The following is a 23,340-nucleotide window of genomic DNA, read 5'->3' as shown; positions in this document are numbered from 1 at the left end:
ATATTGCCAGATTTTTTAAAGAGAGGAAAATTAAAAACTGATTTTCACTTTCAACCCAATTTACAAATTCAAAGGGTGGTAAGGACTGTTTGTGACTATACATAAATTAGCTCTCCACTCCCCTCCCCCCCGCAACTAAAGTTTTTAATGTAATTAGTTTCTGATCCTAGAGCCGGACATAACATTTTTCAGTAGGATGGCTAACAGTCAAAGGGACAGTGCAAACCAATTATCAATCTTTATTAGTTATTTAAAAGTCCAAAGATGAGTTTTAAATAATAGTTTTAAGTGTTTGCCAAATATGCTCAAGTAGTTTACAGTCTTACAATGAACTGTCATACAACCATAATTAAATTCACCACTTTTCAGCAATGTGGTTGAGTTCAGCATTAGAATCAGAAATACCTATTTTGCTTAAGAAGCACTTCACACCATGAGTGAATTATCTTGCAAACTTTTATATTCTTGAGCTGAGGCACAGTTTCCTTTAAATCATTTAGTGTCAACAAAATGAATCTGCTACATCAACAAAAATCCCTAAATCAATCAATTGCTGAAAAATAAGTAAAGAATTTCTGGGCTATAAGGAAGCAAAATGTAATTGAATGAAATTAACAAAGAGCTAAGGAAAACTAATCAACACATTATTTTAAGACACTTGCATCATAAGACTTTTTAAACTCTCTGGAATTAGACAAATCATACAATGGTTTACTGGATACAATCATTACTACCTGAATAGGTATTTTCCTGTTTCATGTATGCTTTATTAGCTTATCTGTAAACACAATAATTATTTCAACTGATTGCTTTCATTCAGATCAGTGTCACTTTTCATAAATACTTGTAACCATCTGCTAATACACAAGTGCAGTAACAACTTAGTTCATTTTGAGGGGAAATAGCACAGAGTGTCTAAGGGTCTCACTCAAGTTACATAAGCACATTTACCTTAAATCAGACTGCAAGCTTATAAAGAATCAGAAGAATGAATTTCTTATTCAATTCTTAACATCTCCTTTGACTTCCGGTTCAGGATTCAAACCATGTTAAATAGATGGGGCAAGTTATCTTGTATTCCCCAATAGAACTTAAACTGGTTTTGTTGGAAAACTAAGATGGTTCAAGTGCCAATATCATTAAAACATGCCATAAAACTCCACATCTCAGTATCCAGATGGCAAATATTTGTGTGCGTATCTGTATTTTCTATTCAGAAACACCAGATGCTGTTTGACCTAAATACCTGGGGTGGAAACCTGACCCTATTGAAGTCAACAGGAGCTTTGCCATGGACTTTAACGGGACCAAGATTTCATCTGTTTTTATTAAAAGAGGCTTTTCTGTCCATTTCTTATTGGAATGCAAAATGTCTTAAGGTATATTCTGATATAACGTGAAGTGTTTAATTCTTACAATAGTTTCTAGAGCTCTCTGGTAGTCAGAAAAGGGAAGCTGCAATGTGTGGTATTAAAAGATATTCCAATCATCAAGTCTATAGTCCAAAGTTGTGTAAATATCCTCATCCATTTAAAATACATACATACATACATACATACATACAAGTACATACTACTTAATGTAGGTTCTCTTGGTCCAATATTACTCAAGTCAAGATGCCTGGTAATATAATTTCCTAATAGCAGGTGGAGAAAACAAAAAGCAAAACTTTAGGAAATCATCCCTTTACAATATGAATTGCCCCAGCTGAATAAATGCTTTTGAAAGCTGTCAAACAGGGAAAACCATCAAATGGAAGAAAAAAGACCCATAAAAAATGAACATTCTAAGTAAAAGGCTAGAAAGCAGAGACACAAACCTGACTGCATTCATCATCAGAACTGCTCACACTAAAACCCATGAGAAAGCAACATATGAAACAATCTTTAAATAAAATATTAAAAGAAACACCTTTGACCACAGAGGGTGCTCCAAAAGAACCTCATTCTGCATCATCAGAATAAACTTGATATCTGGATTAGCCTAAGGGGAAATAAGTGTAACCCATATCCAAATAAGCCAGTCCAGACACCAGGGAACTGCCCTAGAAGTACATAAGGCCAGAACAGAACAAGCGTGGGACAACTGTGTGCAGAATAAAATGAGCGTGGGACAACTGTGTGCAGGATCTGCCTACCACAGCATGTGCTGTGACATATATAAAAGTTGTAGCAAGAGAAGGAAAAAAATGCATGCAAAGCCAGATAGCAGCCCCACAGTTTTTGAGAAGCATTCTTTCTACGCATGGTGCAGACCATGCTGGTGAACATAAGAACAGCCTTACTGGGTCAGATCAAAGGTCCATCTAGCCCAGTATCCTGTCTTCCAACAGTGGCCAATGCCAGGTGCCCCAGAGGGAATGAACAGAACAGGTAATCATCAAGTGATCCATCCCGTCGCTCATTCCCAGCCTCTGGCAAACAGAGGCTAGGAAAACCATCCCTGTCCAGCCTGGCTAATAGCCATTGATGGACCTATTCTCAATGAATTTATCTAGTTTTTTGAACTCTGTTATAATCTTGGCCTTCACAACATCCTCTGGCAAGGAGTTCCACAGGTTTGGCTGTTTGTTGTGTGAAGAAATACTTCCTTTTGTTTGTTTTGAACCTGCTGCCTGGGTATATTCTTGGCAACGTAGGTGTCCCTGATGGAATCTCAGATCTGGTTATAGAAACTATAGAAGTCTTCCAGCTCTTTTAGGAAACCAGTATTTTCATTCAAATTCACAAAAATGTTTAGTGTGGATTAGTATCTCAGTTTTGTTTCTGGGAGAAAGAAGATAGCTAAAAGGAACTAAGACAGAAGGCAAACACGGGTGGTATAGTCTTCACTAGGTAGTCTAGTAAGTTAAGTACCTGCAGGGAGAAGGGTCTCTAGGGGTATATGTACACTGCAGCTGGGAGCAAGCCTCCTCGTGCCGGTAGACAGACTCTCAGAAGCACTGCTTGAGCTAGCATGCTAACAATAGCAGTACAGACATTGTGGCTTGTGCAGCAGCTCGAGCTCTGATGCTCCCCCCACCCCACTCCTGCCAACCAAGTCTGAGTTTGGGTAGCTAGCCCAAGCCTCTGCTGGAGCCACAATGTCCACACACAATTTTTAATGCACTAGCTTGAGCCCCGCTAGCATGAGTCTGTCTACCTGGGCTGGGAGGCTCATTCCCAGCAGCACGGTAGACACTCTAACTGTTCAACTCACATGGCTGAGGAGATGGCCACTAAAAGATCATTTTAGAATCAGAAATCTTTCCAGTATCAAGCATAAGGACTGAAAAGGAGAAGCCATGAAAGCATTCAGGATAAGGTAAGGCATGCAAGCAGTTATAAGTCTGGTCTGAGCTTGTCAACTTTGTTAAGAAACTGGGATAATTCTTCAGTGGTACTCAGAGTGATGTTTTTACCCATCAGATGGCCACAGCTTGAACCTACAGGCATTGCTTATTTCAGAGGTTAAGTTAGGAACTTCAAGATTAAACAAAATACAAGAGTCTCTTTGTGCAGTAAGCCCCCAAAACACCTGAAAGCACATCAGCACAAGTAGAAAACTTATCATGTATAGCACAGTGCATATTCCCTACTCCCAAAAAACACTCTCCCCCCCAGAGCTGTAGGGGATGTAGCACTGGCCACAGGAAAACAGATCCTGCCTGAGGAAGATGGATGGCATAAACTGAGCATTAGGTTTATGAGGACTAGATAGAGATGTCTCTGGGACCACTTTGGAACGATCAGAGCAATCTTTATCCGTTGAAGTGGATGTTTTCTGGAGGACCTTCTCTATTCGTCAGATGAAAATGGCATATGCCTGTTTGAAGTCACATGGGTGAAGGCATGGACAACCACAGACAGAGCACTGAGCTGGGTGACCACTACATCACTTGCACCTACATTTCCCATCATTATCAAGGAAGCTCACCACGTGACAGTTCCCACTCTAAGTCACTCTGGCTGAGGCTCAGACTCTCCCGACCCTTGTTTTCAATAGCTCTGTAATTATAGCTAAATGACAGACACTTCATCACAAGACTGGTGATGGGTGCTCAAGAATGTAGCCTAGTTCCCAGTTACAGCAGCACGAGGTGGGATGGCTCACTTCTGGCCGCCTTTATAACCCAGCATGAGCTTCCAGGAAGGACCAAACTGCATTGACAATTTGGGTGATCCCTGCAAATGATTTTGCTTGTATTAGCTGTCTAGATATGGATGGTCATATAAGTGCTATCCTAAACACCATTTGATAGCCCACTAACAACTTTGGCAGTTTAAAGTGCCACAGTGACCCCCAAATCCACTGTCCTGAACAGTGGTCTGCTCCTGTGCAAGTATCTATTGGCACCTTAACAGGATTGACACCTCCCCAGTCAGACAAACGTATGGGAATCATGGTGCCCAAGTAACACAGCAACTTGCAAGATTAGAACTTTGAAAGGGGAAGGAACAAATATAATTGCACCAAGGTAAATTTCATGGAGTAGCTATGTGAAAGATTCAGCACCAAAAAGTCAGATAAGGGAGTCCATGCCTGGGCAAACACCTGGAGCCCCTTTTGGTCCCAACTCCCCTTAAGAGTTCATTGTGAGCAGTTGAGTCCTTACTGAACTATACCTTCTCCCCCAGCATGTGCTTAAAGTGACATACTGAGTAAATTTAGGGTAAGAGACTACTTGCTACAATTGTTTGAGCTGCACAAATCCTCATCTGAGATTGCCAGAATTTTGATCCATAATTGAGCCATGAGTAGCAAAAACACAAGTTAGCTGAAACTGCTTTGTTTTGTTTTAAAGAATTTCAGAACACTGTACATTGTTGTACTAGAAGTTTAGCCTGAAACACTGAACACATCCTGGGTTCCACTGAAGAACCAAAATTACTTCAATTCACTAGAAAAATAAGCGTAGTACAATGGGGAAGTATTGAAAAAATGAAGTTGTCAACAGGTACGTAAGTTGAGAGGGAGACCCTTTGTATGGCTAGGCTATCTTCGTTAAAATGAGTTCTAGCGCCAGCAAGTATAGCTATGATTGAACATGAGCAGGTTTAAAGTAACTGGCAGACTGCTGGGGTTTCGGGTTCTGTGCTTGTGCAAATCAATATTCAAAGCAACTTGCCGTACAAAATAGTCTAGGATAATATTCAGAAGGCTGCCCCTGAAAAAGGATTTATTTTTTCCATTTCATGAGTGTGTTCATAACAGGATAGAAAAGTCAGAAGAACTGCTGGACTTAACACGACACTAAAAGAGAGAAGATCTAGCAACATCTGGGGAGCCACATGCTGTCTGTCCTCATTTTCCCAAGGTTCCTTCAGCTGGTTCCCTTGGCTCCAGGCCCCTAAAAGAATTGGGAACTCACTCTATCCACTTGGACAGTAATCACTGCCTCTGACGGTAGCAAGAAAAATAGGTGAATGACTGTACAGAAAGTTCAAGGGACTCTCACAAGTGAACGCTTAACTAATATTGACTAAATCCACAGCTAAAAACCTGATAATCAGAACTCCACAGCCCAAATGGAGGTGCAAATTATTCACCTGCATGAAGATGGGAACTCAGCTGGTATGAACTGTTGGGTTAACATCAAAGTTTTGTTTTCCTATCTTCATCCTACTGTCCACTCTCTAGAGTCTAGACTCGTATATTTGGACTGAAGAGAAAAATTTAAAAAACAAAGATCTGCCCTCTTGACAGTAGTATGCAGATTAGGATGTGGAATATAAATGAAACTTGAATACATGACTACAAGAATTCCAAAGATGTTTTACATTACCTTATTTAACTGGGAACCTTCTGAGTAAATTTAATTACTTACCATTTACATTAGCCATAAAGCAGTTTACTAACTTTGAAAGTCTACTTTAGTCATGCATTCACTCAAGACCTATTCCTCAGATCAGGCTTCCAGATGGGAACTATTGGTAAAATGGCAGCTTCCAATGAGAAAATTCTGAGAAATAGTGATACTAGTGGCATTTCTATAAACAGTTTTGAAAATTCATTTTTAATGTATACATTCTTCAGTAAATATTTTCATAAGGTTTTTCTACTGTAAGTTTTCCTTTAAGTTTATGAAAGGAGATATCAGAAATACAGTTTTCATCCACCTTGAACCAACTTGCAGGTTGCTAGCTTTGTAACAAAGCACTAGGAATTCTGTACATTTTCCCAAAAGAAAAACAAAAGAAATTAAACCATGCAACAACTATCCACTTATACATCACAACCACAATTTCTGTAAAGTTGTGTATATAAACCATTTGGGAAATATTACAAAGAACAATACATTAGATTCAATCATGAAAACATTCCACACATTCAGCAAAAAGAGCATCTTAATTTCTTTAAACTGTATTGTTTTCTCTCTGCTCCAGGTGTACAGTTTATTATTAAGACTACCTGTTACTTGGGTAAAAGAAAAGCAATAAGTAGATTTTTTAAACCTCCATTCATAGACAAGTTTCGTCTTCCTTTGGGGCCATTTTTGTCAAATAAGATTAGTGTCCAATTTTCCAAGACAATCAATCCATATACTTCTTAGTGAAAAAATGACTGGGAATGCTGCTAAGTGGACGGCATTCTGAAGGGAAGACTGGGCAGAAGAAAATTAATGTGCATAAATTAGGAACAGCAGTTCGTTTAGCAGCAAGTCTGCTTTATTTGCAACAAGTTTTATTAAGATGTCAAGTGATTCAAGGACTTATTTGGCAACCCTAAGCAGTCAACTCCCTCTGTCAAGAGAGACGAAAAAATATAACACTTAAGTCATCCAATTTTTAAAGCTATTTTGGGAAACATCATTACTTAAGGTCCTCAAATCCCTCCTCAGAATGCCACTTCTAGCCAAGTGTAGAGACTGGGAACCATGCAAAAACAATTTTGGACATTCACTATAAACCTAAATTTAAAACAGGTAAAGTATTTGTCACACTTACAAAAAAAAAAAGCAAGCAAAATGGAAATGTTATTTACAAGCAATAGCACTTTACATGATTTCATTTTTAACATTCCCTTTTTAAAAATCCCTGTGGAAAACTGTATTTCAGTTCAGTTTACATGGAATCCTGGATAGGCATCAAGGCTTAAGCATTACTCCCTTCCAGTAAATAAAACAATATCATCAATTTGCTCAATTTATTTTAAACAAATCAATTTAGAAATGTCATTGAATTAAACAAAACTTTTGAACATATAAACACATTTGCCATGTTCTTGACATAGGTTTGATACCAGTATAAGTTAGTATTCATTTATTAGGAAAGCTGTCAATTAGTAAGGCATGTCTTCAGTACAATTAAAATCAGCTTGTTTCTTTAACTATTCTTGTCTTGCAAGTAAATACTATCAAACTGCAGTCCTGTATAAGATAATAGTGGATGGCTGATCAGTACCATTGGTTACAGCTTCATTTCTTTGCCACACAAAAACCAACAAAGTCAATCACATGAAATAAATCATGGCTCTTTACCAGAGTTCAGTAAGTGTTGTTAATTATGGTCCTTATCAAACACAAGTTTGGAAAGGCTATTTACAGTGTACATTTAGAGAACAAAGAAACCTGCCAGTTTGATACGATGCAATTACACAGTGCCTGAAAATAATGACAATTCTCAAACACCACTTTAATCAATAGTTTCAAGTGGGAAATATTCTTTATTTTACAACTGCTACACTTGCATGGAATTTCTTATAAAAACACTAATCCCCTTCAAGAAGTCTAGATGCATATTCTACATACTACAGGTTAAGGCAGTAAAAAAAAAAAATGTATTCCTGATAACTGGTGGTCTTGACAATGTCAATTAAAGCTGTCTGAAGTCATTCTTTCATTCTCCACCAAATCCTTAAAGTCCTGTACAGTTAGTGAATGAAAACAGCTGATCTTGCTTTAAAAAAAAACTAACAAAGGGAAAGGTAATTAATAAATGATAAGGGGAAAGAAATATGAATTTTATTTTAAGAGTTTAAAAATGATCAGGGATGATTTTAAATGAGAGTCTGAACTTACCAACCCAAAAAAAAAAGAATAAAGGATCAAGTAGAAAACAATAGAACTGATTTTATGCACATTGCCACATTCTTAATTAAAATATACTGTTACTTTGAACAATTCAAGTAATGCAATAGAGGCTATCAAAATAACTTCATGAACCATACTCAAGTTTCAGCAATCACATTCTCAGCCTTTTAGCCCACCAATATTTATTTTCTTTAACTTTTTATAATAAACCATGAAGGTTGAACTGTACAAATGGATTTTTATTTAATGATTTTATTTGCACTTGTGATTCCTTTAATGGCTAGCATGCTTGGCTAACCAGCATATTGTAAAAATATGGCAGATTATGTATTTAATCAAAGCACTTATTTAGGCATGAAGCAAAATCAAATGGTAGACATCTCAGTTTCTTATACATCACTCAAAAGAGATGCAAGAAACACCACCTATTTTATAGACAACTATTTTACAGACAACCCTTTCTTAAAAAAAAAAAATCAAGACTTTATTCCCAGCTGCAGATGAGATAGGGCATAATCTGTTGTAAACAGGGCACTGTGTTGTAAAACCAGGGTTTTTTTTTATTTTATTTTTAAGATCTTTCCCTTACAGTGGAAAAAAAAAAAAAGACTCTTCAAAGCATCTTCCAGCACTGTAGCACTTTCTGCTGCTCTCTCTATCACAATTTCCTTTGATTCCTTTTTAAAGATGGTTGTGTTCACAGCAGTTCTGTTTTAAAAATCAGTTGAAATATATAAAATTCTGTACATGTTCACAAATTATTGCATAAACAGCATAATCTTCATGACAGCGTTTCACCAACACACGTCCATCTCAGTAAATTCACGTTTCCCTTCTTGCTTTTTTCTTCTTTTTAACTTGTTTTGGGGACTCCCAGCTATCTTCAGACTTGGCTAAAAAAGTTGTAACAAAAAACAAAATGAAACCCATGTAAAGGTTCAGGACATTTATGCACAATTCACTTCAAAAATATTAATTCAGTACATTTCACATTAATATAAGATGAAGTTATGCAGAAATATAGCATGTACTGTTCAAGCAGGTTTTTTTTTGCAAAATTCTACCCCCCCTTTACCCCCTGCATGGCAAGTACAATTTGATCAGCCATGCAAAAGATGACAACCTAAATTTAAAATAGTCTATTGCTTAAATTCCTCTCACATGATGGGCTCTGGTTTTGTGCTTTAAAATATTTAGGAATCTTTCGAATTATTACACAACAGTAAGCTTTTCAGCCCTTTGTAGCTAAGAAGTTAGGATTCTCTAAATTATTAGTACTCAAGTGACAGCAGTCCAGTGTACTAGCTTGTTCTTTTCTAGACACTTTAAATACACAAATCACAATCTCACTGTCACCTTGTACTCTCCCCCCTCCGCATTTGTTGTATCCATCTGTTGGCGCTCCTCATGTACTTACATTGCAAGCTCTTTGAGGTAGGCACCATCTTTTTGATACACATGAGTACAGGTTCCTGATCTCTGGTTTGGAGCCACTAGGTACTAATTAGCACAATGCAAACAAAAACCATACCACCACCAATAGCTTAGGCTGAGGTGTGTATGGCAGAAAGCCATATGCCACATCCACCTGCCCAGTACCCAGCTACTCCCATGTTATCACTTGCTCTTTCATGACTACTACAATTCACTGAAACATTCTGAACTACAATCTATCATTAGTGCATTAGTACTCAAATATGCTCAATCCAAAGGGAAAAAAATATTCAACTGTTAATGTTTTTCAACAAGGCTGGTCCTTAAATACTATAGTGATTGGCCCCTTACAAATTCCAAAATAGAAGAGATAATCAAGACTAATAGGACTTCTTACAGTTAGTAACAAGACAGGTCGGTGTTGTACAAGCTTTTCATATAAGTCTGCCAAAGCATCTTAGTCATAACACAAATCTCCAGTTCTGACTTTAGTAAGCAAAATTTACCAAGTATGCTGAATTGTTCATATTCCACAGCCCGATATAAGCGTCCAGTACGGACTCGAAAACGCTAGGCACTAGTTTCATTTGTGATTCAAAAAAAGATTTGAATCCAGGTTTCCATACAGCAAAAAGCTACTGCATTTGCCAAATACAGGTCTTCCTTTTCTCCTCCCCGCACCCAGCAGATGGTTAAATAGTACTCCCAGTTATTAAGCATGTAAATTTAACCAAAAAAACCTCAGCATGACTTGACCTTCATATTGAGTGTTACTTACTTTGTGGAGGAGGCACACTGTTTTGTTTAATATTAGGACTGGAAACATCTGTCTCTTGTAGCATCTGTGGCACTTGGGAAGAGATCTTGTCAGAATCACACTCTGATACAATTACAGATGGCTCAGTAGAAACAGCAAGTGGAGGAGTCTCCTCAGGCTATTTTGAAAAACATTTTTTGGATTAATTTGGTAAAGTATAGAGTATATAACATTACGAATTGTTTAAGCACTAGCATTTCTGGTTGAATACTTACAGGTCTTCTGAAAGGATAATACTGAAAACAAATCTAAACTACGATCAATGCCTTGTCAAATTTTACCAACAGAGTCATAAGATCATGGCTGCCCTCTAGTGAAAAAACTGAATTAGTTTGAATAAATGTTTACAGGGCTACTAGGGCATTTCATTCCTCTAGTCAAAGTAACTGGGGAGAAGAGAAAGGAAAAATAATCCAAAAGGATAGAAAGAATTTGATCTAGTTTACAGGAATGTATTTATTACAGCTGCGTAGTGCACTGTGAAGTATTATATACTTTTTATTTCATAGTAATACAATCGATCATTTAAGCAGGACTACACATAACTCCAATTACTACAAGGTTCATAAGATCACACATTCTACAGTAATCAGAAAGTGTCTAGTTAATGTTGCTTAAGTATTCACAATACCATGTCTGTCCAGTAGTAGTCATATACTACTAGTAGTACTACAACAACATTACATACTTGCAAAATTTGTAAGATTTTAATGGTGACCACTGTATAATAGCCTAACAGAAAGATACTTTATAGCGTTATCCCATTAGCTACATTTATAGTATTTCAAAAAAGCAAATTCAATTACTGCATGTTTTTTTGGAGATACACATGTTCAAATATTGCAGGCAGCACTTGTATTTTAAGTAAAACCGTTTTATGTAACCTATTTGTATGGCACTTCTTATCTGGATTCAAGCACAATAAAACACAAGCCAAAACACAAAAATCAGAAAGGTAGCCACCCCAAACACCAGCCAGAACAAAAAGGACTATGGCACAAGAAAAAACTCCAACTTGCAGGGTAAACCACTTGACTAAAAAGGACTTAAATCCACAGGAGTAGGGGAGAGAATGGGTAACAGATGAAAAGACAATGTAGGGTCTCTATAAAAAGTGGTTACAGATAGGCTAAAGCAGCTTGGACTTGACGCTACCAAGGCAAGTGTCAGAGTACTGAGAAAAGGTCTGCCTTCAGCCCCACGATGACTGAGTCTAGGGACAAAAACTGATTGTAATGGACAGGCAAGATCATAAACCAAGATCATAAGCCCTGTGTACTACTCAAGTACAAAGGGCTTAGATTTTATATCTACTGATTTATATTGTACCCAGTCATGACATCTGGGCACCGTATAATAAAAAAACTTTATGGGAACCTTATAATAAACTCTTACAAGAAATACCCACATAGCCAAGAATAATTTCTCAGTTATGGAAGTCTTCATATACAATTGAATCCGGTAGAATGCCATGAGTTAGAGCAGGTCCCAAAGGATGAGCACAACTGACTCAATTTCATTTGCTATCGTGAGTAGCAAGTAAGGGTACATCTACATAGCAAAACACACCTCCAGCAGAGCCAAAGTCAATAGACTTTGGCTTGTGCTGCAGGGCTAAAACTAGCGATGTAGACACTTTAGGTGCAGCCTGGGCTCTGAAATTCAGTGAGTGGGGAGAGTCTTGGAGCCATCTCCAGCTCAATCCTTAATGTCTAAACTGCTATTTTTAGCCCTGCAGCAAAAGCCCGAGTCTGTTGACCCAGACTCAGACTCACTGCCACAGGTCTTTTTTGCTGTGTAGATGTATCCTAAGAGGCCACATTTTGCAGCTTGTTGTAAAACAATTTAAAAGGAAGCCAAACTATGGAGCATCTAGTAATCTAGTCTAGATTTCACAAAGTTGTGGATGGTGGAGGCAGGTCAGCCTTGCAGACAGGGACTTGTCAGATGGTAATAACCACAACAGTATGTCCAGGGGCTCAGAAAGCAGGAGGGTTGTCTATTCTCTGACCTATTTTGCCAACACCCTCCGTGGTCTCCAGAAAAGACAGGCACATCTGTCAAACTAATTAAAACCATAATCACTACCCTCAGTCTTCTTTTGGGTAGAGTTTTAACCAGTTTTCTCATCATAATAAGAGTTACTTAGAAAGTCTGCTCACTGGATGACAGTCAAGAATGAGTTAATAAAATGGGATAGTTATGTAGCATCAGCATACTGATACTGCAATCCATTCTTCTGTATGCCTTCCCCACCCCTAGGTGAAGATGAATAAGAGTACAAGATTACCTTCAGTACCCTCCAACCAAGGATAAGCATGGCAAGTCTACAGCAGACTCACCTATTCTCAACTGAAAAAGCAACCTCGTTATTACTTGGACAACAGTATCATTCAGCAAGGACATTGCTGTCCATCACGGATAGTCAGCCACACTTATAAAACAGTTACTCACCTCTTTGTAACTGTTGTTCTTTGAGATGTGTTGCTCATATCTATTCCAGTTAGGTGTGTGCGCATGCCGGGAGCACGGAAGTCGGAAAACCTTTCCCTAGCAGCTACCCATCGGGCCAGCTGTGGAGCCCCCTGGAGTGGCACCGATATGGCGCTCTATATAAGGCTCTGCCGTCCTGACCCCCCTTCAGTTCCTTCTTGCTGGCTACACCGACAGAGAGGAAGGTGTGTGTGTGTGGGGGAAATGGAATAGATATGAGCAACTCATCTCGAAGAACAACAGTTACAAAGAGGTGAGTAACTGTTTTTCCTTCTTCGAGTGCTTTCTCATATCAATTCCAGTTAGGTGACTCCCAAGCCTTACCTCGGAGGAGTGGTCGGAGTCAAGGTAGTGCAGACTGAAGAATAGCCCTACCAAAGGCCGCGTCATCGCGGAATTGCTGGACTATGGCGTAGTGTGACGTGAAGGTATGCACTGAGACCCATGTGGTAGCCCTGCAGATATCCTGAAGGGGCACATTTGCCAGAAAGGCCATAGACGATGCCTGAGCCCTTGTGGGGTGAGCCATAACAGCAGGCAGAGGGACTTTTGCCAGACTGTAGCAAATACAGATACATGCGGTAATCCATGAAGATATCCGCTGGGCAAAGACCAGAGTGCCCTTCATCCGTTCCGCAATGGCGACGAACAGCTGGGTCGTCTTATGGAATGACCTTGTGCGGTCTATATAGAAGGCGAGAGCTCTTCTAATGTCCAGTAAAGGAAAACACTGCTCCCGAAGGTTGGCATGCAGTTTCGGGTAGAAAACCAGCAGGAAAATGTCCTGGCTTACATGGAAACGAGATACCACTTTCGGCAGGGAGGCTGGGCGAAGCCTTAGCTGAACTTTATCCTTGTGTAAGATAGTATAAAGTGGTTCACATGTGAGCGCTCATAGCTCGGAAACCCGGCATGCCAAAGTAATGGCCACCAGAAAGGCGGCCTTCCAGGAAAGGTAGAGGAGTGAACAGGAAGCCAGTGGCTTGAAAGGAGACCCCATCAGACAGGAGAGAACCAAGTTCAGGTCCCAGGCTGGCACAGGAGGTTTCATCGGGGGATGGATCTTTTCCAAACCTTTCAGGAAGTGCCACACGACCGGGTGTGCAAACACTGAGCGTCCCGCCGCTCCTGGATGGAATGCTGAAATGGCCGTGAGGTGAACCTTAAGGGAACTGAAGGCTAGATGTTGGTCTTTCAAGTGCATCAAGTAGTCCAGGATGCAGGGTATCGGAGCTTGGAGCGGGGATACCTGCCACTGGGCACACCAGGTGGAAAACCTTTTCCATTTAGCTTCATAAGTGAGTCTTGTAAAGGGTTTACGGCTTTCCAGGAGTACGCACCGTACCGAGTCTGAGCAAGCGCGCTCAGCCTGGTTTAACCACAGATCCTCCAGGCCATAAGATAGAGCGACTGAAGGTCCGAGTGTAGGAGACAACCTTGGCTCTGTGAGATGAGGTCGGGACTGAGAGGATGATGTTGGGGTGCCCATATCGATAGATCCAACAGGGTGGGATACCAGTACTGGCAGGCCCAGGCAGGGGCCACCAGTAAGACATCCGCCTTGTCCCTGCGGACCTTGAGAAGTACTTTGGGTATCAACGGAAATGGCAGAAAGGCGTAGAGAAGCTGGCTCGACCACAAGATCAGGAAAGCGTCCCTGATCGGGCCCGGACTGTGATCCCTGAAGGAGCAGAAGGCTGGGCATTTCCTATTGGTCCACAAAGCGAACAGGTCAATTCGGGGAAACCCCCAGGTGAGGAAGATCGAGTAGATGACTTCCGAGTGAATCGACCATTCGTGCGTGAGGAAGCGTCCGCTCAAGCTGTCCACCAGCACGTTTTGAACACCCAGCCGGTACGAAGCTTGAAGAGTGATGGAGTGGGCTAATCAGAATTCCCACAGAAGAAGGGCTTCATGGCAGAGCGGCGATGACCGGGCTCTGCCTTGTCTGTTCGGATAAAACATGGCCGTGGTGTTGTTTGTCAGAACTTCCACGCAATGGTCTCATAGGTGGGGAAGGAACGCTTGGCATGCAAGATGGATCACCCTGAGTTCCTTGATACTGATCTGGAGAGTTAGCTCGTTTTCCTGCCACAGACCCAGCGTTGTCAGGTCTTTGAGATGAGCCCCCCAGCCTAGCACGGATGCATCTGTGACCAGAGTCAGGGTGGGTTGAGGAGGATGAAACGGGACCCCAGTACCTACCGTTTGAGGGTCCAGCCACCAGCGCAGGGAGTCGAGTGTGGGGCTCAGGACTGTAAGCACCATATCTAGGTTGTCGTGGCCCGGTCGATATACAGACGCCAACCACGTCTGTAGGGGTCTGAGACAATCTGGCATGTTGCACTACATAGATGCAGGATGCCATGTGACCCAGCAGCTTGAGACACTGCCTCGCCGTGGTGGTGGGGAACCTGCAGAGGTTGGTGATTATGTTTGTTAGAGCTAGATGCCGGGCCTCTGGGAGGAAAGCCCAAGCTTGGCTCGTGTCTAAGACTGCTCCGATAAACTCTATCATCTGGGTTGGTGAGAGTACGGATTTGCTGGTGTTCAGCATGGTGCCCAAGCAGTCGAATGTGTCCATGACCAACTGCACCTGAGACTGGACTTGCTGGCGAGATCAACCCCGAATAAGCCAGACATCGAGGTACGGGACCACGTGATCGTGATGATGGTGAAGAAAAGCTGCCATGACTGCCATGCACGTGGTAAAGATGCAAGGGGCTGTGAACTGGTAGTCTTGTGCACCATGAACCAGAGAAAACGTCTGTGGGACGGGGCGATTGAGATGTGAAAGTAGGCGTCTTTCATATCAAGGGTGGCATACCAGTCTCCTGGGACCAGAGAGGGGATGATCGTGGCCAAGGAGACCATGTGGAACTTCAGGTTGACAATGTGCTTGTTGAGCTCCCTGAGCTCCAGAATGGGCCTTAAGACTCCTTCTGCCTTGGGAACGAGGAAGTAGCACGAATAGAAACCCTTGCCCCTGAGCTCTTGAGGGGCTTCCTCCACTGCTCTTAGGGCGAGGAGTGCCTCATCCAGGAGGTACAGAAGTTGCTCATGAGAAGGGTCCCTGAAGAGGGACAGGGAAGGAGGGTGGGAGGGGCGATAGATCGGAAGTGGATAGAATATCCCGCCTCTATCATGCGAAGGACCCAACAGCATGGTAGAAACAGGATAGATGGTTCAGGAAGGGATAGCTGGCCGGGTTTTACACTGGTAGTCCATCCTCAAGCGCACCTTCAAAATGGGCACTTAGGGCCCGGGGGGGAGGCGCTTGGATTGGCCCTGGCTCTGTTCCAAAGGAGGGCATGATGGTCTACGACGTGGGTACTTACTTCGGAGAAGTCCTGCCTAGGTCTAGGCGGGAAAGGGCGGTGTTGCGGGGGCTGAGGCTTAAATGGCTTTCTTTGAGTTGCCGGGGTATGCATGCCCAAGGATTTTATGGTGTTCCTTGTGTCTTTCAGGGTATGCAGACGAGAGTCAGTTTGCTCAGCGAACAGGCCCTGGCTGTCAAACGGAAGATCCTGAATGGTGTGTTGCACTTCAGGTGGGAGGCTGGATGACTAAAAGGATGATATTTTAGGTAGCTCTAGTGCCTGAATATAATTTTCAGAATTTTATTTTCACATAAAATATAAATCATAAAAAAAATCAGATTCTTTATAAAAATCTTACTATATCTGTTTCCTTTGGGTGATCTGTGATCTTTGCTACAAAGTTATTCTAATAAATAACTATTTGAAATTTAGACCTTGTTATCTGTGGTAAATCAATGACGTTTTGTATTTGTCAGAGGAATGTTTTTAAAAAAATTTATAATTTTACATGCCTTAGTGGAAACCTATACCCATCAGAAGAAACTGTACCACCCAAACAGCAGTCTCAGTGACTTTTATAGTTTTAGCCATTACATAACTACAAGAATCTTTTACTAACAGAAATTGACAAAACCAACATTACTACATAGTTGTAGTAGCCTACTTAACATTTAAATAATATTTCATTTATGTGTAACACAATTTTGTAAAGCGTGCCTGATGTTTTCAGTTTATATATAAATGCCATCTACACTGAACATGATTCTAGCCTACTACCAGAAGCAGAGATCCTGTGCTGGAGGATGAGTGCATCATTCAGTGACAATAGCTAAAGATCCTGCTGCTTGGAGAAAGAAGGGGGGCAGTCTGCCTCCTTTCTCCTCTCTTCCCCCACAACCAAAAGATCTCTTGCTGTTTCAAAGAGATGAAACTCGCTGCCAGAGCATTTACAGACTTAGATGACACAAAGTTCTTTTCACACCTGTTACATGGAACTTCCACATGCAAATTTCCTCCAATTTTTCAATTCTGGAGATGGGAGTGCATTTTAAGATTGATTATGTAATAGATACAAGATTAAATTCCCTGAAAGTACAGATTTCAAAAATGAATCTTATTTGTTTCAGTTACTTCCCCATATCAAATTTAGTTTAAAAGTCTAAAGATGTTTTTTCTATCTACCAACACTGGAATCTGAAGGGCCAACACAGCTCACTGAGAGAGCCAGAATAAAGATTTTGTAACTGAAATTTAACAATTCTGTTAATGTGGATGCCAGAATACAATATAATCCAGGTTTCACTCCCATTCTTATATCAGGTCTGATTTATTACTTTGTAAACCCCCAGTTAATGCAATCAGACTTTATTCAGTTATATTTGCTTTCTTGAACAATAAACACCGGGTAAAGGTCTACTGAGTCAGCAGACGTGCCCTTTAAATTAAGGAGGCAGAAGTGCACCTAATCAACGTTCCAAGCACATAGCCTGAAGTGATGGTAATGTTAAGGATGTAGACAAGTCAATAAAATGTTTCAATACAGTTTTTCATCTTGAGTATTTCAAAATAGGAACTACAACATTTTTTAAAATGTCATACCTCAGCTGGTTCACTAGTGCTTATGGTCTTTAAAGAAAAAGCTATTTCCTGTTGTGGTTGAGCTTTTGCAGTATCCTCCTGGAATTCCTCTCCAACCTCTCTATCCAGGTCTTCAGCATCCTACAGAAAAAAGAAGGGAATGAGCCAACACCTGCAGAAGAATTCCATTTATCCTTTTCCTGTTAAGTCTTGGTTCTGCTGTGATACTAACTCAACTAGGTTGCATGAATGATGTTAAGAGAAGTAAGCATGTAAAGAAAGTATTAGATTAATACAACTGGACATGCAGTACAGGCCAGGATTATTACAAATAGTTTCTAGAATGTAACACCAAAATATCTACTGAGGCAAGATAAATCAGTCATGTCCTGAAAGCAACAACCTATACAAGTCAATTACTTATCACAAACAAAATAATTAAGTGTTTTAAATTATGAAGCACTTCCAATGTATGTACAAAGTGTGTGAGAATATGTAAAATGGAAGCGTGTGTGAAATTTAAAGTGAAGTTCTATTCTGAAAACTGATTGTGTAAAATTGTCATTTAGGGTTTGATATTTGTTAATTCCATGCTCAGTTTACAAGTAAAAAGACATTTCTTACCATGAGCCCGGCAGACTAAACCTGAACTCAGCTTATTTCATACATCAAAACTATTAATGAAGGTTATGCAGAAAAAGCTACGCCCTCAGTGATGTATATGCAATTCTACTGTCTTCAAATTAGGTCTACAGAGAAATTATTTTATTTTAGGTGTTTATATAGCCCCAACCACCACGTTATCTGAACACCTCATAATCTTTATGTATTTATCCTCACATCACCTATGTAAATTAAGAAAGTACTTTTATCCCCATTTTACAGATGGGGGAAACTGAGGCACAGAGGCCTAGTGATTTGCCCAAGGTCTCACAAAGTCTGTGGCAGAGCAGGAAATTGAACCCAAATGTCCCAAGACCAAAGCTATGCCCTAAACACTGGACCATCCCTTCTCCACACACTCCCTTCGGCTTGCACAGATGGAACCAATCAGACTGTAACAATTCTGTTGGTGAACGAGGAGGAATAGAATTCAGCTTTTTTTTTTTAAACTGCCTTTGACGTCTGTTAACTAAAAATTACTTCTTTTTGGTCACTCAAATCAGCAGATATGACTGACCACACTGGAAGTATAGCCACTGAATAAGAAGTTCCCATCTGTACACAATCACTTTTCAGATCAGAAAATCGCTGTCAGACCTACTTTAGTGTTCTGGATTTAAACTGTAAACTAGTTTGTCCTAGTGCAATAGCAATCTAACCTTACAACAGGCTCTCATATTGACAGTTCTATATGCACCCATCAAGCAAGAGATTTAAGCAATTTAGGTTTTTTAATACTGTTTATAAGCTCTGTGGATGGTAAGAAGTTATTCTCACCTTTTGTACATTTATGCTGATATACTAATCCAAAAAAGGTAGTTTTCTTAAACTGAGAATCAGAACTAAAAGTATTAAACAAGAACTTTATGAAACATCTGGAGATGCAAAATTAAATGAAATTAGAGATACTAGCGTGTAGCTAGCACTTGATTCTTTGGATAGGAATCAATTTGACAGGATAATTGACGGGTAGGTTACATGTAACTATAGTACCTGAAATTCAGAATATATTGCCTCTGCAGATCCCTGTTGGAGGAGTTGTTTCTTTCAAGCCACAGGCCTTTATACAGAAGAGACACAAACTCACAAACACTGAGTGTGGAATTTGAGCATTCCAAGCTGTGATTTTAGAAGCTCTGCTTCTTTAGAACCCTCATTTTTTCTTTACCACAAGTAAGATACTGTAAATCTACAGTGCCTCTCCCTCTCTCCAAAGGCATTAGTTACAAATCTCAGTTACTGGTTAAATTTCTCTTTAGGAAACTGCCTCTGCAGAGTCTCACTGTAAGTGACTGGCAAGTAGTAACAGTCCCAAGGAGTGAGACCAATTTAAAAAAAACAAACAAAAACACAAAAACAAAACAAAACAAAAAACCCCACTGAAGGACTGCTTTCCTCCAAAAAACATCCAGTATGACTCCAGATTTGAGACAGTAATGATTTGTAAAAAGTCTAAACTGAACTGTGAAAAGCAGCCCTGCATTTGATACACATTTGAGGACAAGCAGCTAAAGTAGTTACTCTCCCAGTAGAATGAGCTCACCCTGTCTGGGAACACTAGTAGCACTAGATAGCACAAGAGTTTCACCTCTATCTTTGCAAATACTATAAACTACTGAGGTGACCTAAGGAACTCTTACTCCTGCCCAGGTAGTAACTAACATCTTGTCCAGACCTAGCTTGCTGAGATCGAGTGTAGCTTCTCCTAGGAAGTTATGATTCCTGGAGACTTAGAATTTCATACAAAAATCAAGCTAAATCACAATCTTAGGTAAGAGTTTAGATAAAGTCACATCACCACCATATCATTAGGGTATATGGTATAAGAGTCTGCCAAAAGAACTTCCAGCTCACTCATATTGTACCTGTATTTAAGAAAGGAACAAAAATGATCTGGGAAACGACAGGCCCATTAGTTTGACCTCAATTGTATCATAGAATCATAGGAAGGGACCTCGAGAGGTCATCTAGTCCAGTCCCCTGCACTCATGGCAGGACTAAGTATTATCTAGACCATCCCTGACAGATGTTTGTAAGGTCTTAGAACAAATTTTGAGAGAGAGAGTAAAGATAAATGGTAACTGGGATAAAATACAACATGGTTTTACAAAAAGCAGATCATGCTAAACCAACCTGATCTCTTTCTTTGAGAAAATAACCAATTTTCTAGACAAAGGAAATGCAGATTTAATCTACCTGGATTTCAGTAAAGTATTTTATACACTTCCACATGGGAAATCAGTAGTTAAATGGGATGATGGCAATTAATGAGAACAGAAAGGTGAGTAACAAACTGGTTAGAGGGGAGACTACCATGGGTCAAGCTGAAAGGTGAATTACCAGGCTGGATGGAGACTACTAGTGGAGTTCCTCAGGGATCGGTCTTGGGACAATTTTATTTAACATTTTCATTAATGACCTTGGCACAAAGAGTGGGAGCGTGCTAATAAAATTTGCAGATGACACAAAGTAGGGAAGTACTGTCAATATGAAAGAAGACTGGCATATCATACAGGAAGACCTGGATGACCTTGAAAACTGGAGTAATAGAAATGGAGTAAAACAAAACGTAATAGTGCAAAGTGCAACGTCATGCACTTAGGGACGAACTACAAAATTTTTTTGCTATAAATTGGGGACATATCAGTTGGAAGCAACAGAGAAAAAGGCTAATGCAATCTAGGATGCATCAGGAGAAGTATTTACACTAGAGACAGGGAAGTGTTATTACCTCATCTGGAGTACTATGTGCAATTCTGGTGTACCATGTTTCAGAAGATGAATTCAAAGTGGAACAATTCACTGAAACATTCTGAAATACAATCTATCACTGACTCATTAATACATACTCAAATTTGCTCAATCCAAAGGAAAAAATGTGGGTTTGAAATCAAATGTTCTAACCATTAGAAGACAAACTCTGAAACAGCCTTACAAGGGGAGCAGTAGGGGCAAAAAGACTAACTTGTTTCAAGACTTAGCTTTATAGAGGGAACTGCATGATGAGGTGGCCTATAATCACATATGGCCCATCCCCGACTGCTGATAAATAGTTTAGGATAAGCGAAACTGAACTGGTTTGGGAAGAACACCCAAATTTTCCCTCATGTTTCATGATTTTTCTGTTGATCAACAATGAAATATTTGACATTGAATGAATCTGATGAACATGATTCAATTTTTTGAATTATGTTCACCAAGAGAGTCAGGCAGCTATTTATAACTGGCATCAGTCAAGTATTTGAAGAATCACATTCATTCTTGACAAGCAGAAATGGAATATAATTCAAAAGTATTGAAAAAAATCAAGTGCATCTTTTACAATTAATTTTAAAGAGATCTTATTTTATTTTACCTGTGCAGGAGAGCTAGCTTCTTCACCTTGCTTCTTTTTCTTCTTCTTCTTCTTCTTGGATTTGCCACTACTACAGCTCTGGAGAGTTGGCTCTGCTTTTTCTCTTTCATCATCTGAAGCCTGAGTATTAGAAGTACAAGACTGAGTCCAAAGTAAGTATATAATTTCTCACTGCTTTTCGCTGACCTTCTAAAGATGGTATGCATGTCAATCCTTTGTATCGTTTGTACTTAAATTCTTAAAGCTGAAAATGGCCACGTAAAATTAGGAGTATTTTGGTAATAGAAAACATTCTTTTCATGCTATTTAGCAACACTGTCAACAGCAACTTGAATGGCAAATGGCCAAAGATGACGACATATTTGCTTTGCATAATCAAAATACCAAAGTCATGGTAGGCACTGTGAGCTTTCCTCTCAATATTAGCACAATAGCTCGACATTTTTAGTCTACAGTGAGCACTCTACTTCTATCCCTTCCTTTGTAAATTACTCCAGAACCTACTGGCGGTAGAGCCAGTGCTATGATAAGCTATATTAAAGATCCCTTGAAAAAGTTTCATCCACCTGCAATTGCATGCAAGTGCTGCAGAACAAAATGCAAGCACTTAGAAAAATGTTCATTTCAAGGAATTGCTGCCCCATACCAATCCTAATTTGGGCAATGAGGAGTGACACATTAAATGTTTTCCTGCTTGACTGTTGTGCTTTTATGTTTGTAACAATAACAGCACCACTATATATGTTCAGTGAAAAGTGAATGTAATGTGGGAATTAAATTGCCTGTTTATTGCTACCATGCACTACTATAATCCAAAAAAGGTAGTAAAGGATAAGGTAGGAAATTTTGTATGCAATAAGTTAGGTTATCTACCTTCTGAACGTCAGATAATGGTTCCTCAGGCTGTGGAACAGAAGAAGCTTTTTCTTCATCTACCCAGTTCCCCCACTCTTCTGCTGGTGCATTCCAATCAGAGCTAGGATCAGCAGACGAAAGACCATCTACGAAGGTTAAAAAATAATGACAGTTTCAGGAAAACCTACTTACTCTACAATACAATTGCCAGTTTTCAGAAAAATGCCAAAAGCACTTCAAAAGTCAATCCTGTAATAAACTCTAAATTCTTTTGCTGTTAAGATAGTACAAATACTCATTATTATTTTTAATGCTATAGGTTTATTTTTTTATTAATAAGTGGAAGATGCTTGATGAGGGCTTGAAGTAGGTAAAACAGAACACCAAATAGAATACATTTACTTGTAATTAATTACATAGCTTCCATTTAACAGGGAAACTGCTGATAAAGCAACTGAATTGGTGGCTAGTCATACAGTACCAAAAAATAAGACCTAATTGCTTTGAGATCCTGCAATGGAACCAATTTAAATATTTAAAATACTGTAATATTTTAAATTTCTAAAGTGATTTTTTTTCTAGATGGGCAATACTGTTACTTCAACAACAGTACAAAATACTAAAAGTCCACAAAGATTTAAATTTCTGGAAAATTAATTTTCTTGGCCAAAATTGCTATCAATATGAATTCTTTATAAACTGTATCCACATTTACCGACAAATTAAGATCCTGGAAGAAAGATACTTTATTGCATAAATTGGTACAAAAAGGATATTAGTTCTCATTTTCAACAGTTAGCCCAGTTCTTCAAAC

The 23,340-nt window shown here is 39.6% G+C and overlaps 1 protein-coding gene across 2 annotated transcripts in view; it reads right to left on the bottom strand.

Annotated features, from left to right (window-relative positions):
* Positions 1–7,111: 7,111 nt before the first annotated feature.
* MTDH (metadherin) overlaps positions 7,112–23,340 on the bottom strand; it is a 52,384-nt gene continuing 36,155 nt past the window's right edge. For both annotated transcript variants that reach the window (XM_039524366.1, XM_039524365.1), the window contains 5 exons: positions 22,545–22,672; positions 21,672–21,791; positions 17,675–17,794; positions 10,224–10,380; positions 7,112–8,904 (listed from right to left, as the gene is read on the bottom strand). In XM_039524366.1, coding sequence (XP_039380300.1) covers positions 8,834–8,904; positions 10,224–10,380; positions 17,675–17,794; positions 21,672–21,791; positions 22,545–22,672 — 596 coding nt within the window. In that variant the 3' untranslated portion in view covers positions 7,112–8,833. The remainder of the gene's footprint in view (positions 8,905–10,223; positions 10,381–17,674; positions 17,795–21,671; positions 21,792–22,544; positions 22,673–23,340) is intronic.

The sequence above is a fragment of the Mauremys reevesii genome, linkage group 2, assembly GCF_016161935.1.
Source record: "Mauremys reevesii isolate NIE-2019 linkage group 2, ASM1616193v1, whole genome shotgun sequence".
Lineage (NCBI taxonomy): Eukaryota > Metazoa > Chordata > Testudines > Geoemydidae > Mauremys > Mauremys reevesii.
The sequence above is the reverse complement of the archived record's forward strand: the minus strand, read 5'-3'. Positions and strand labels throughout refer to the sequence as shown.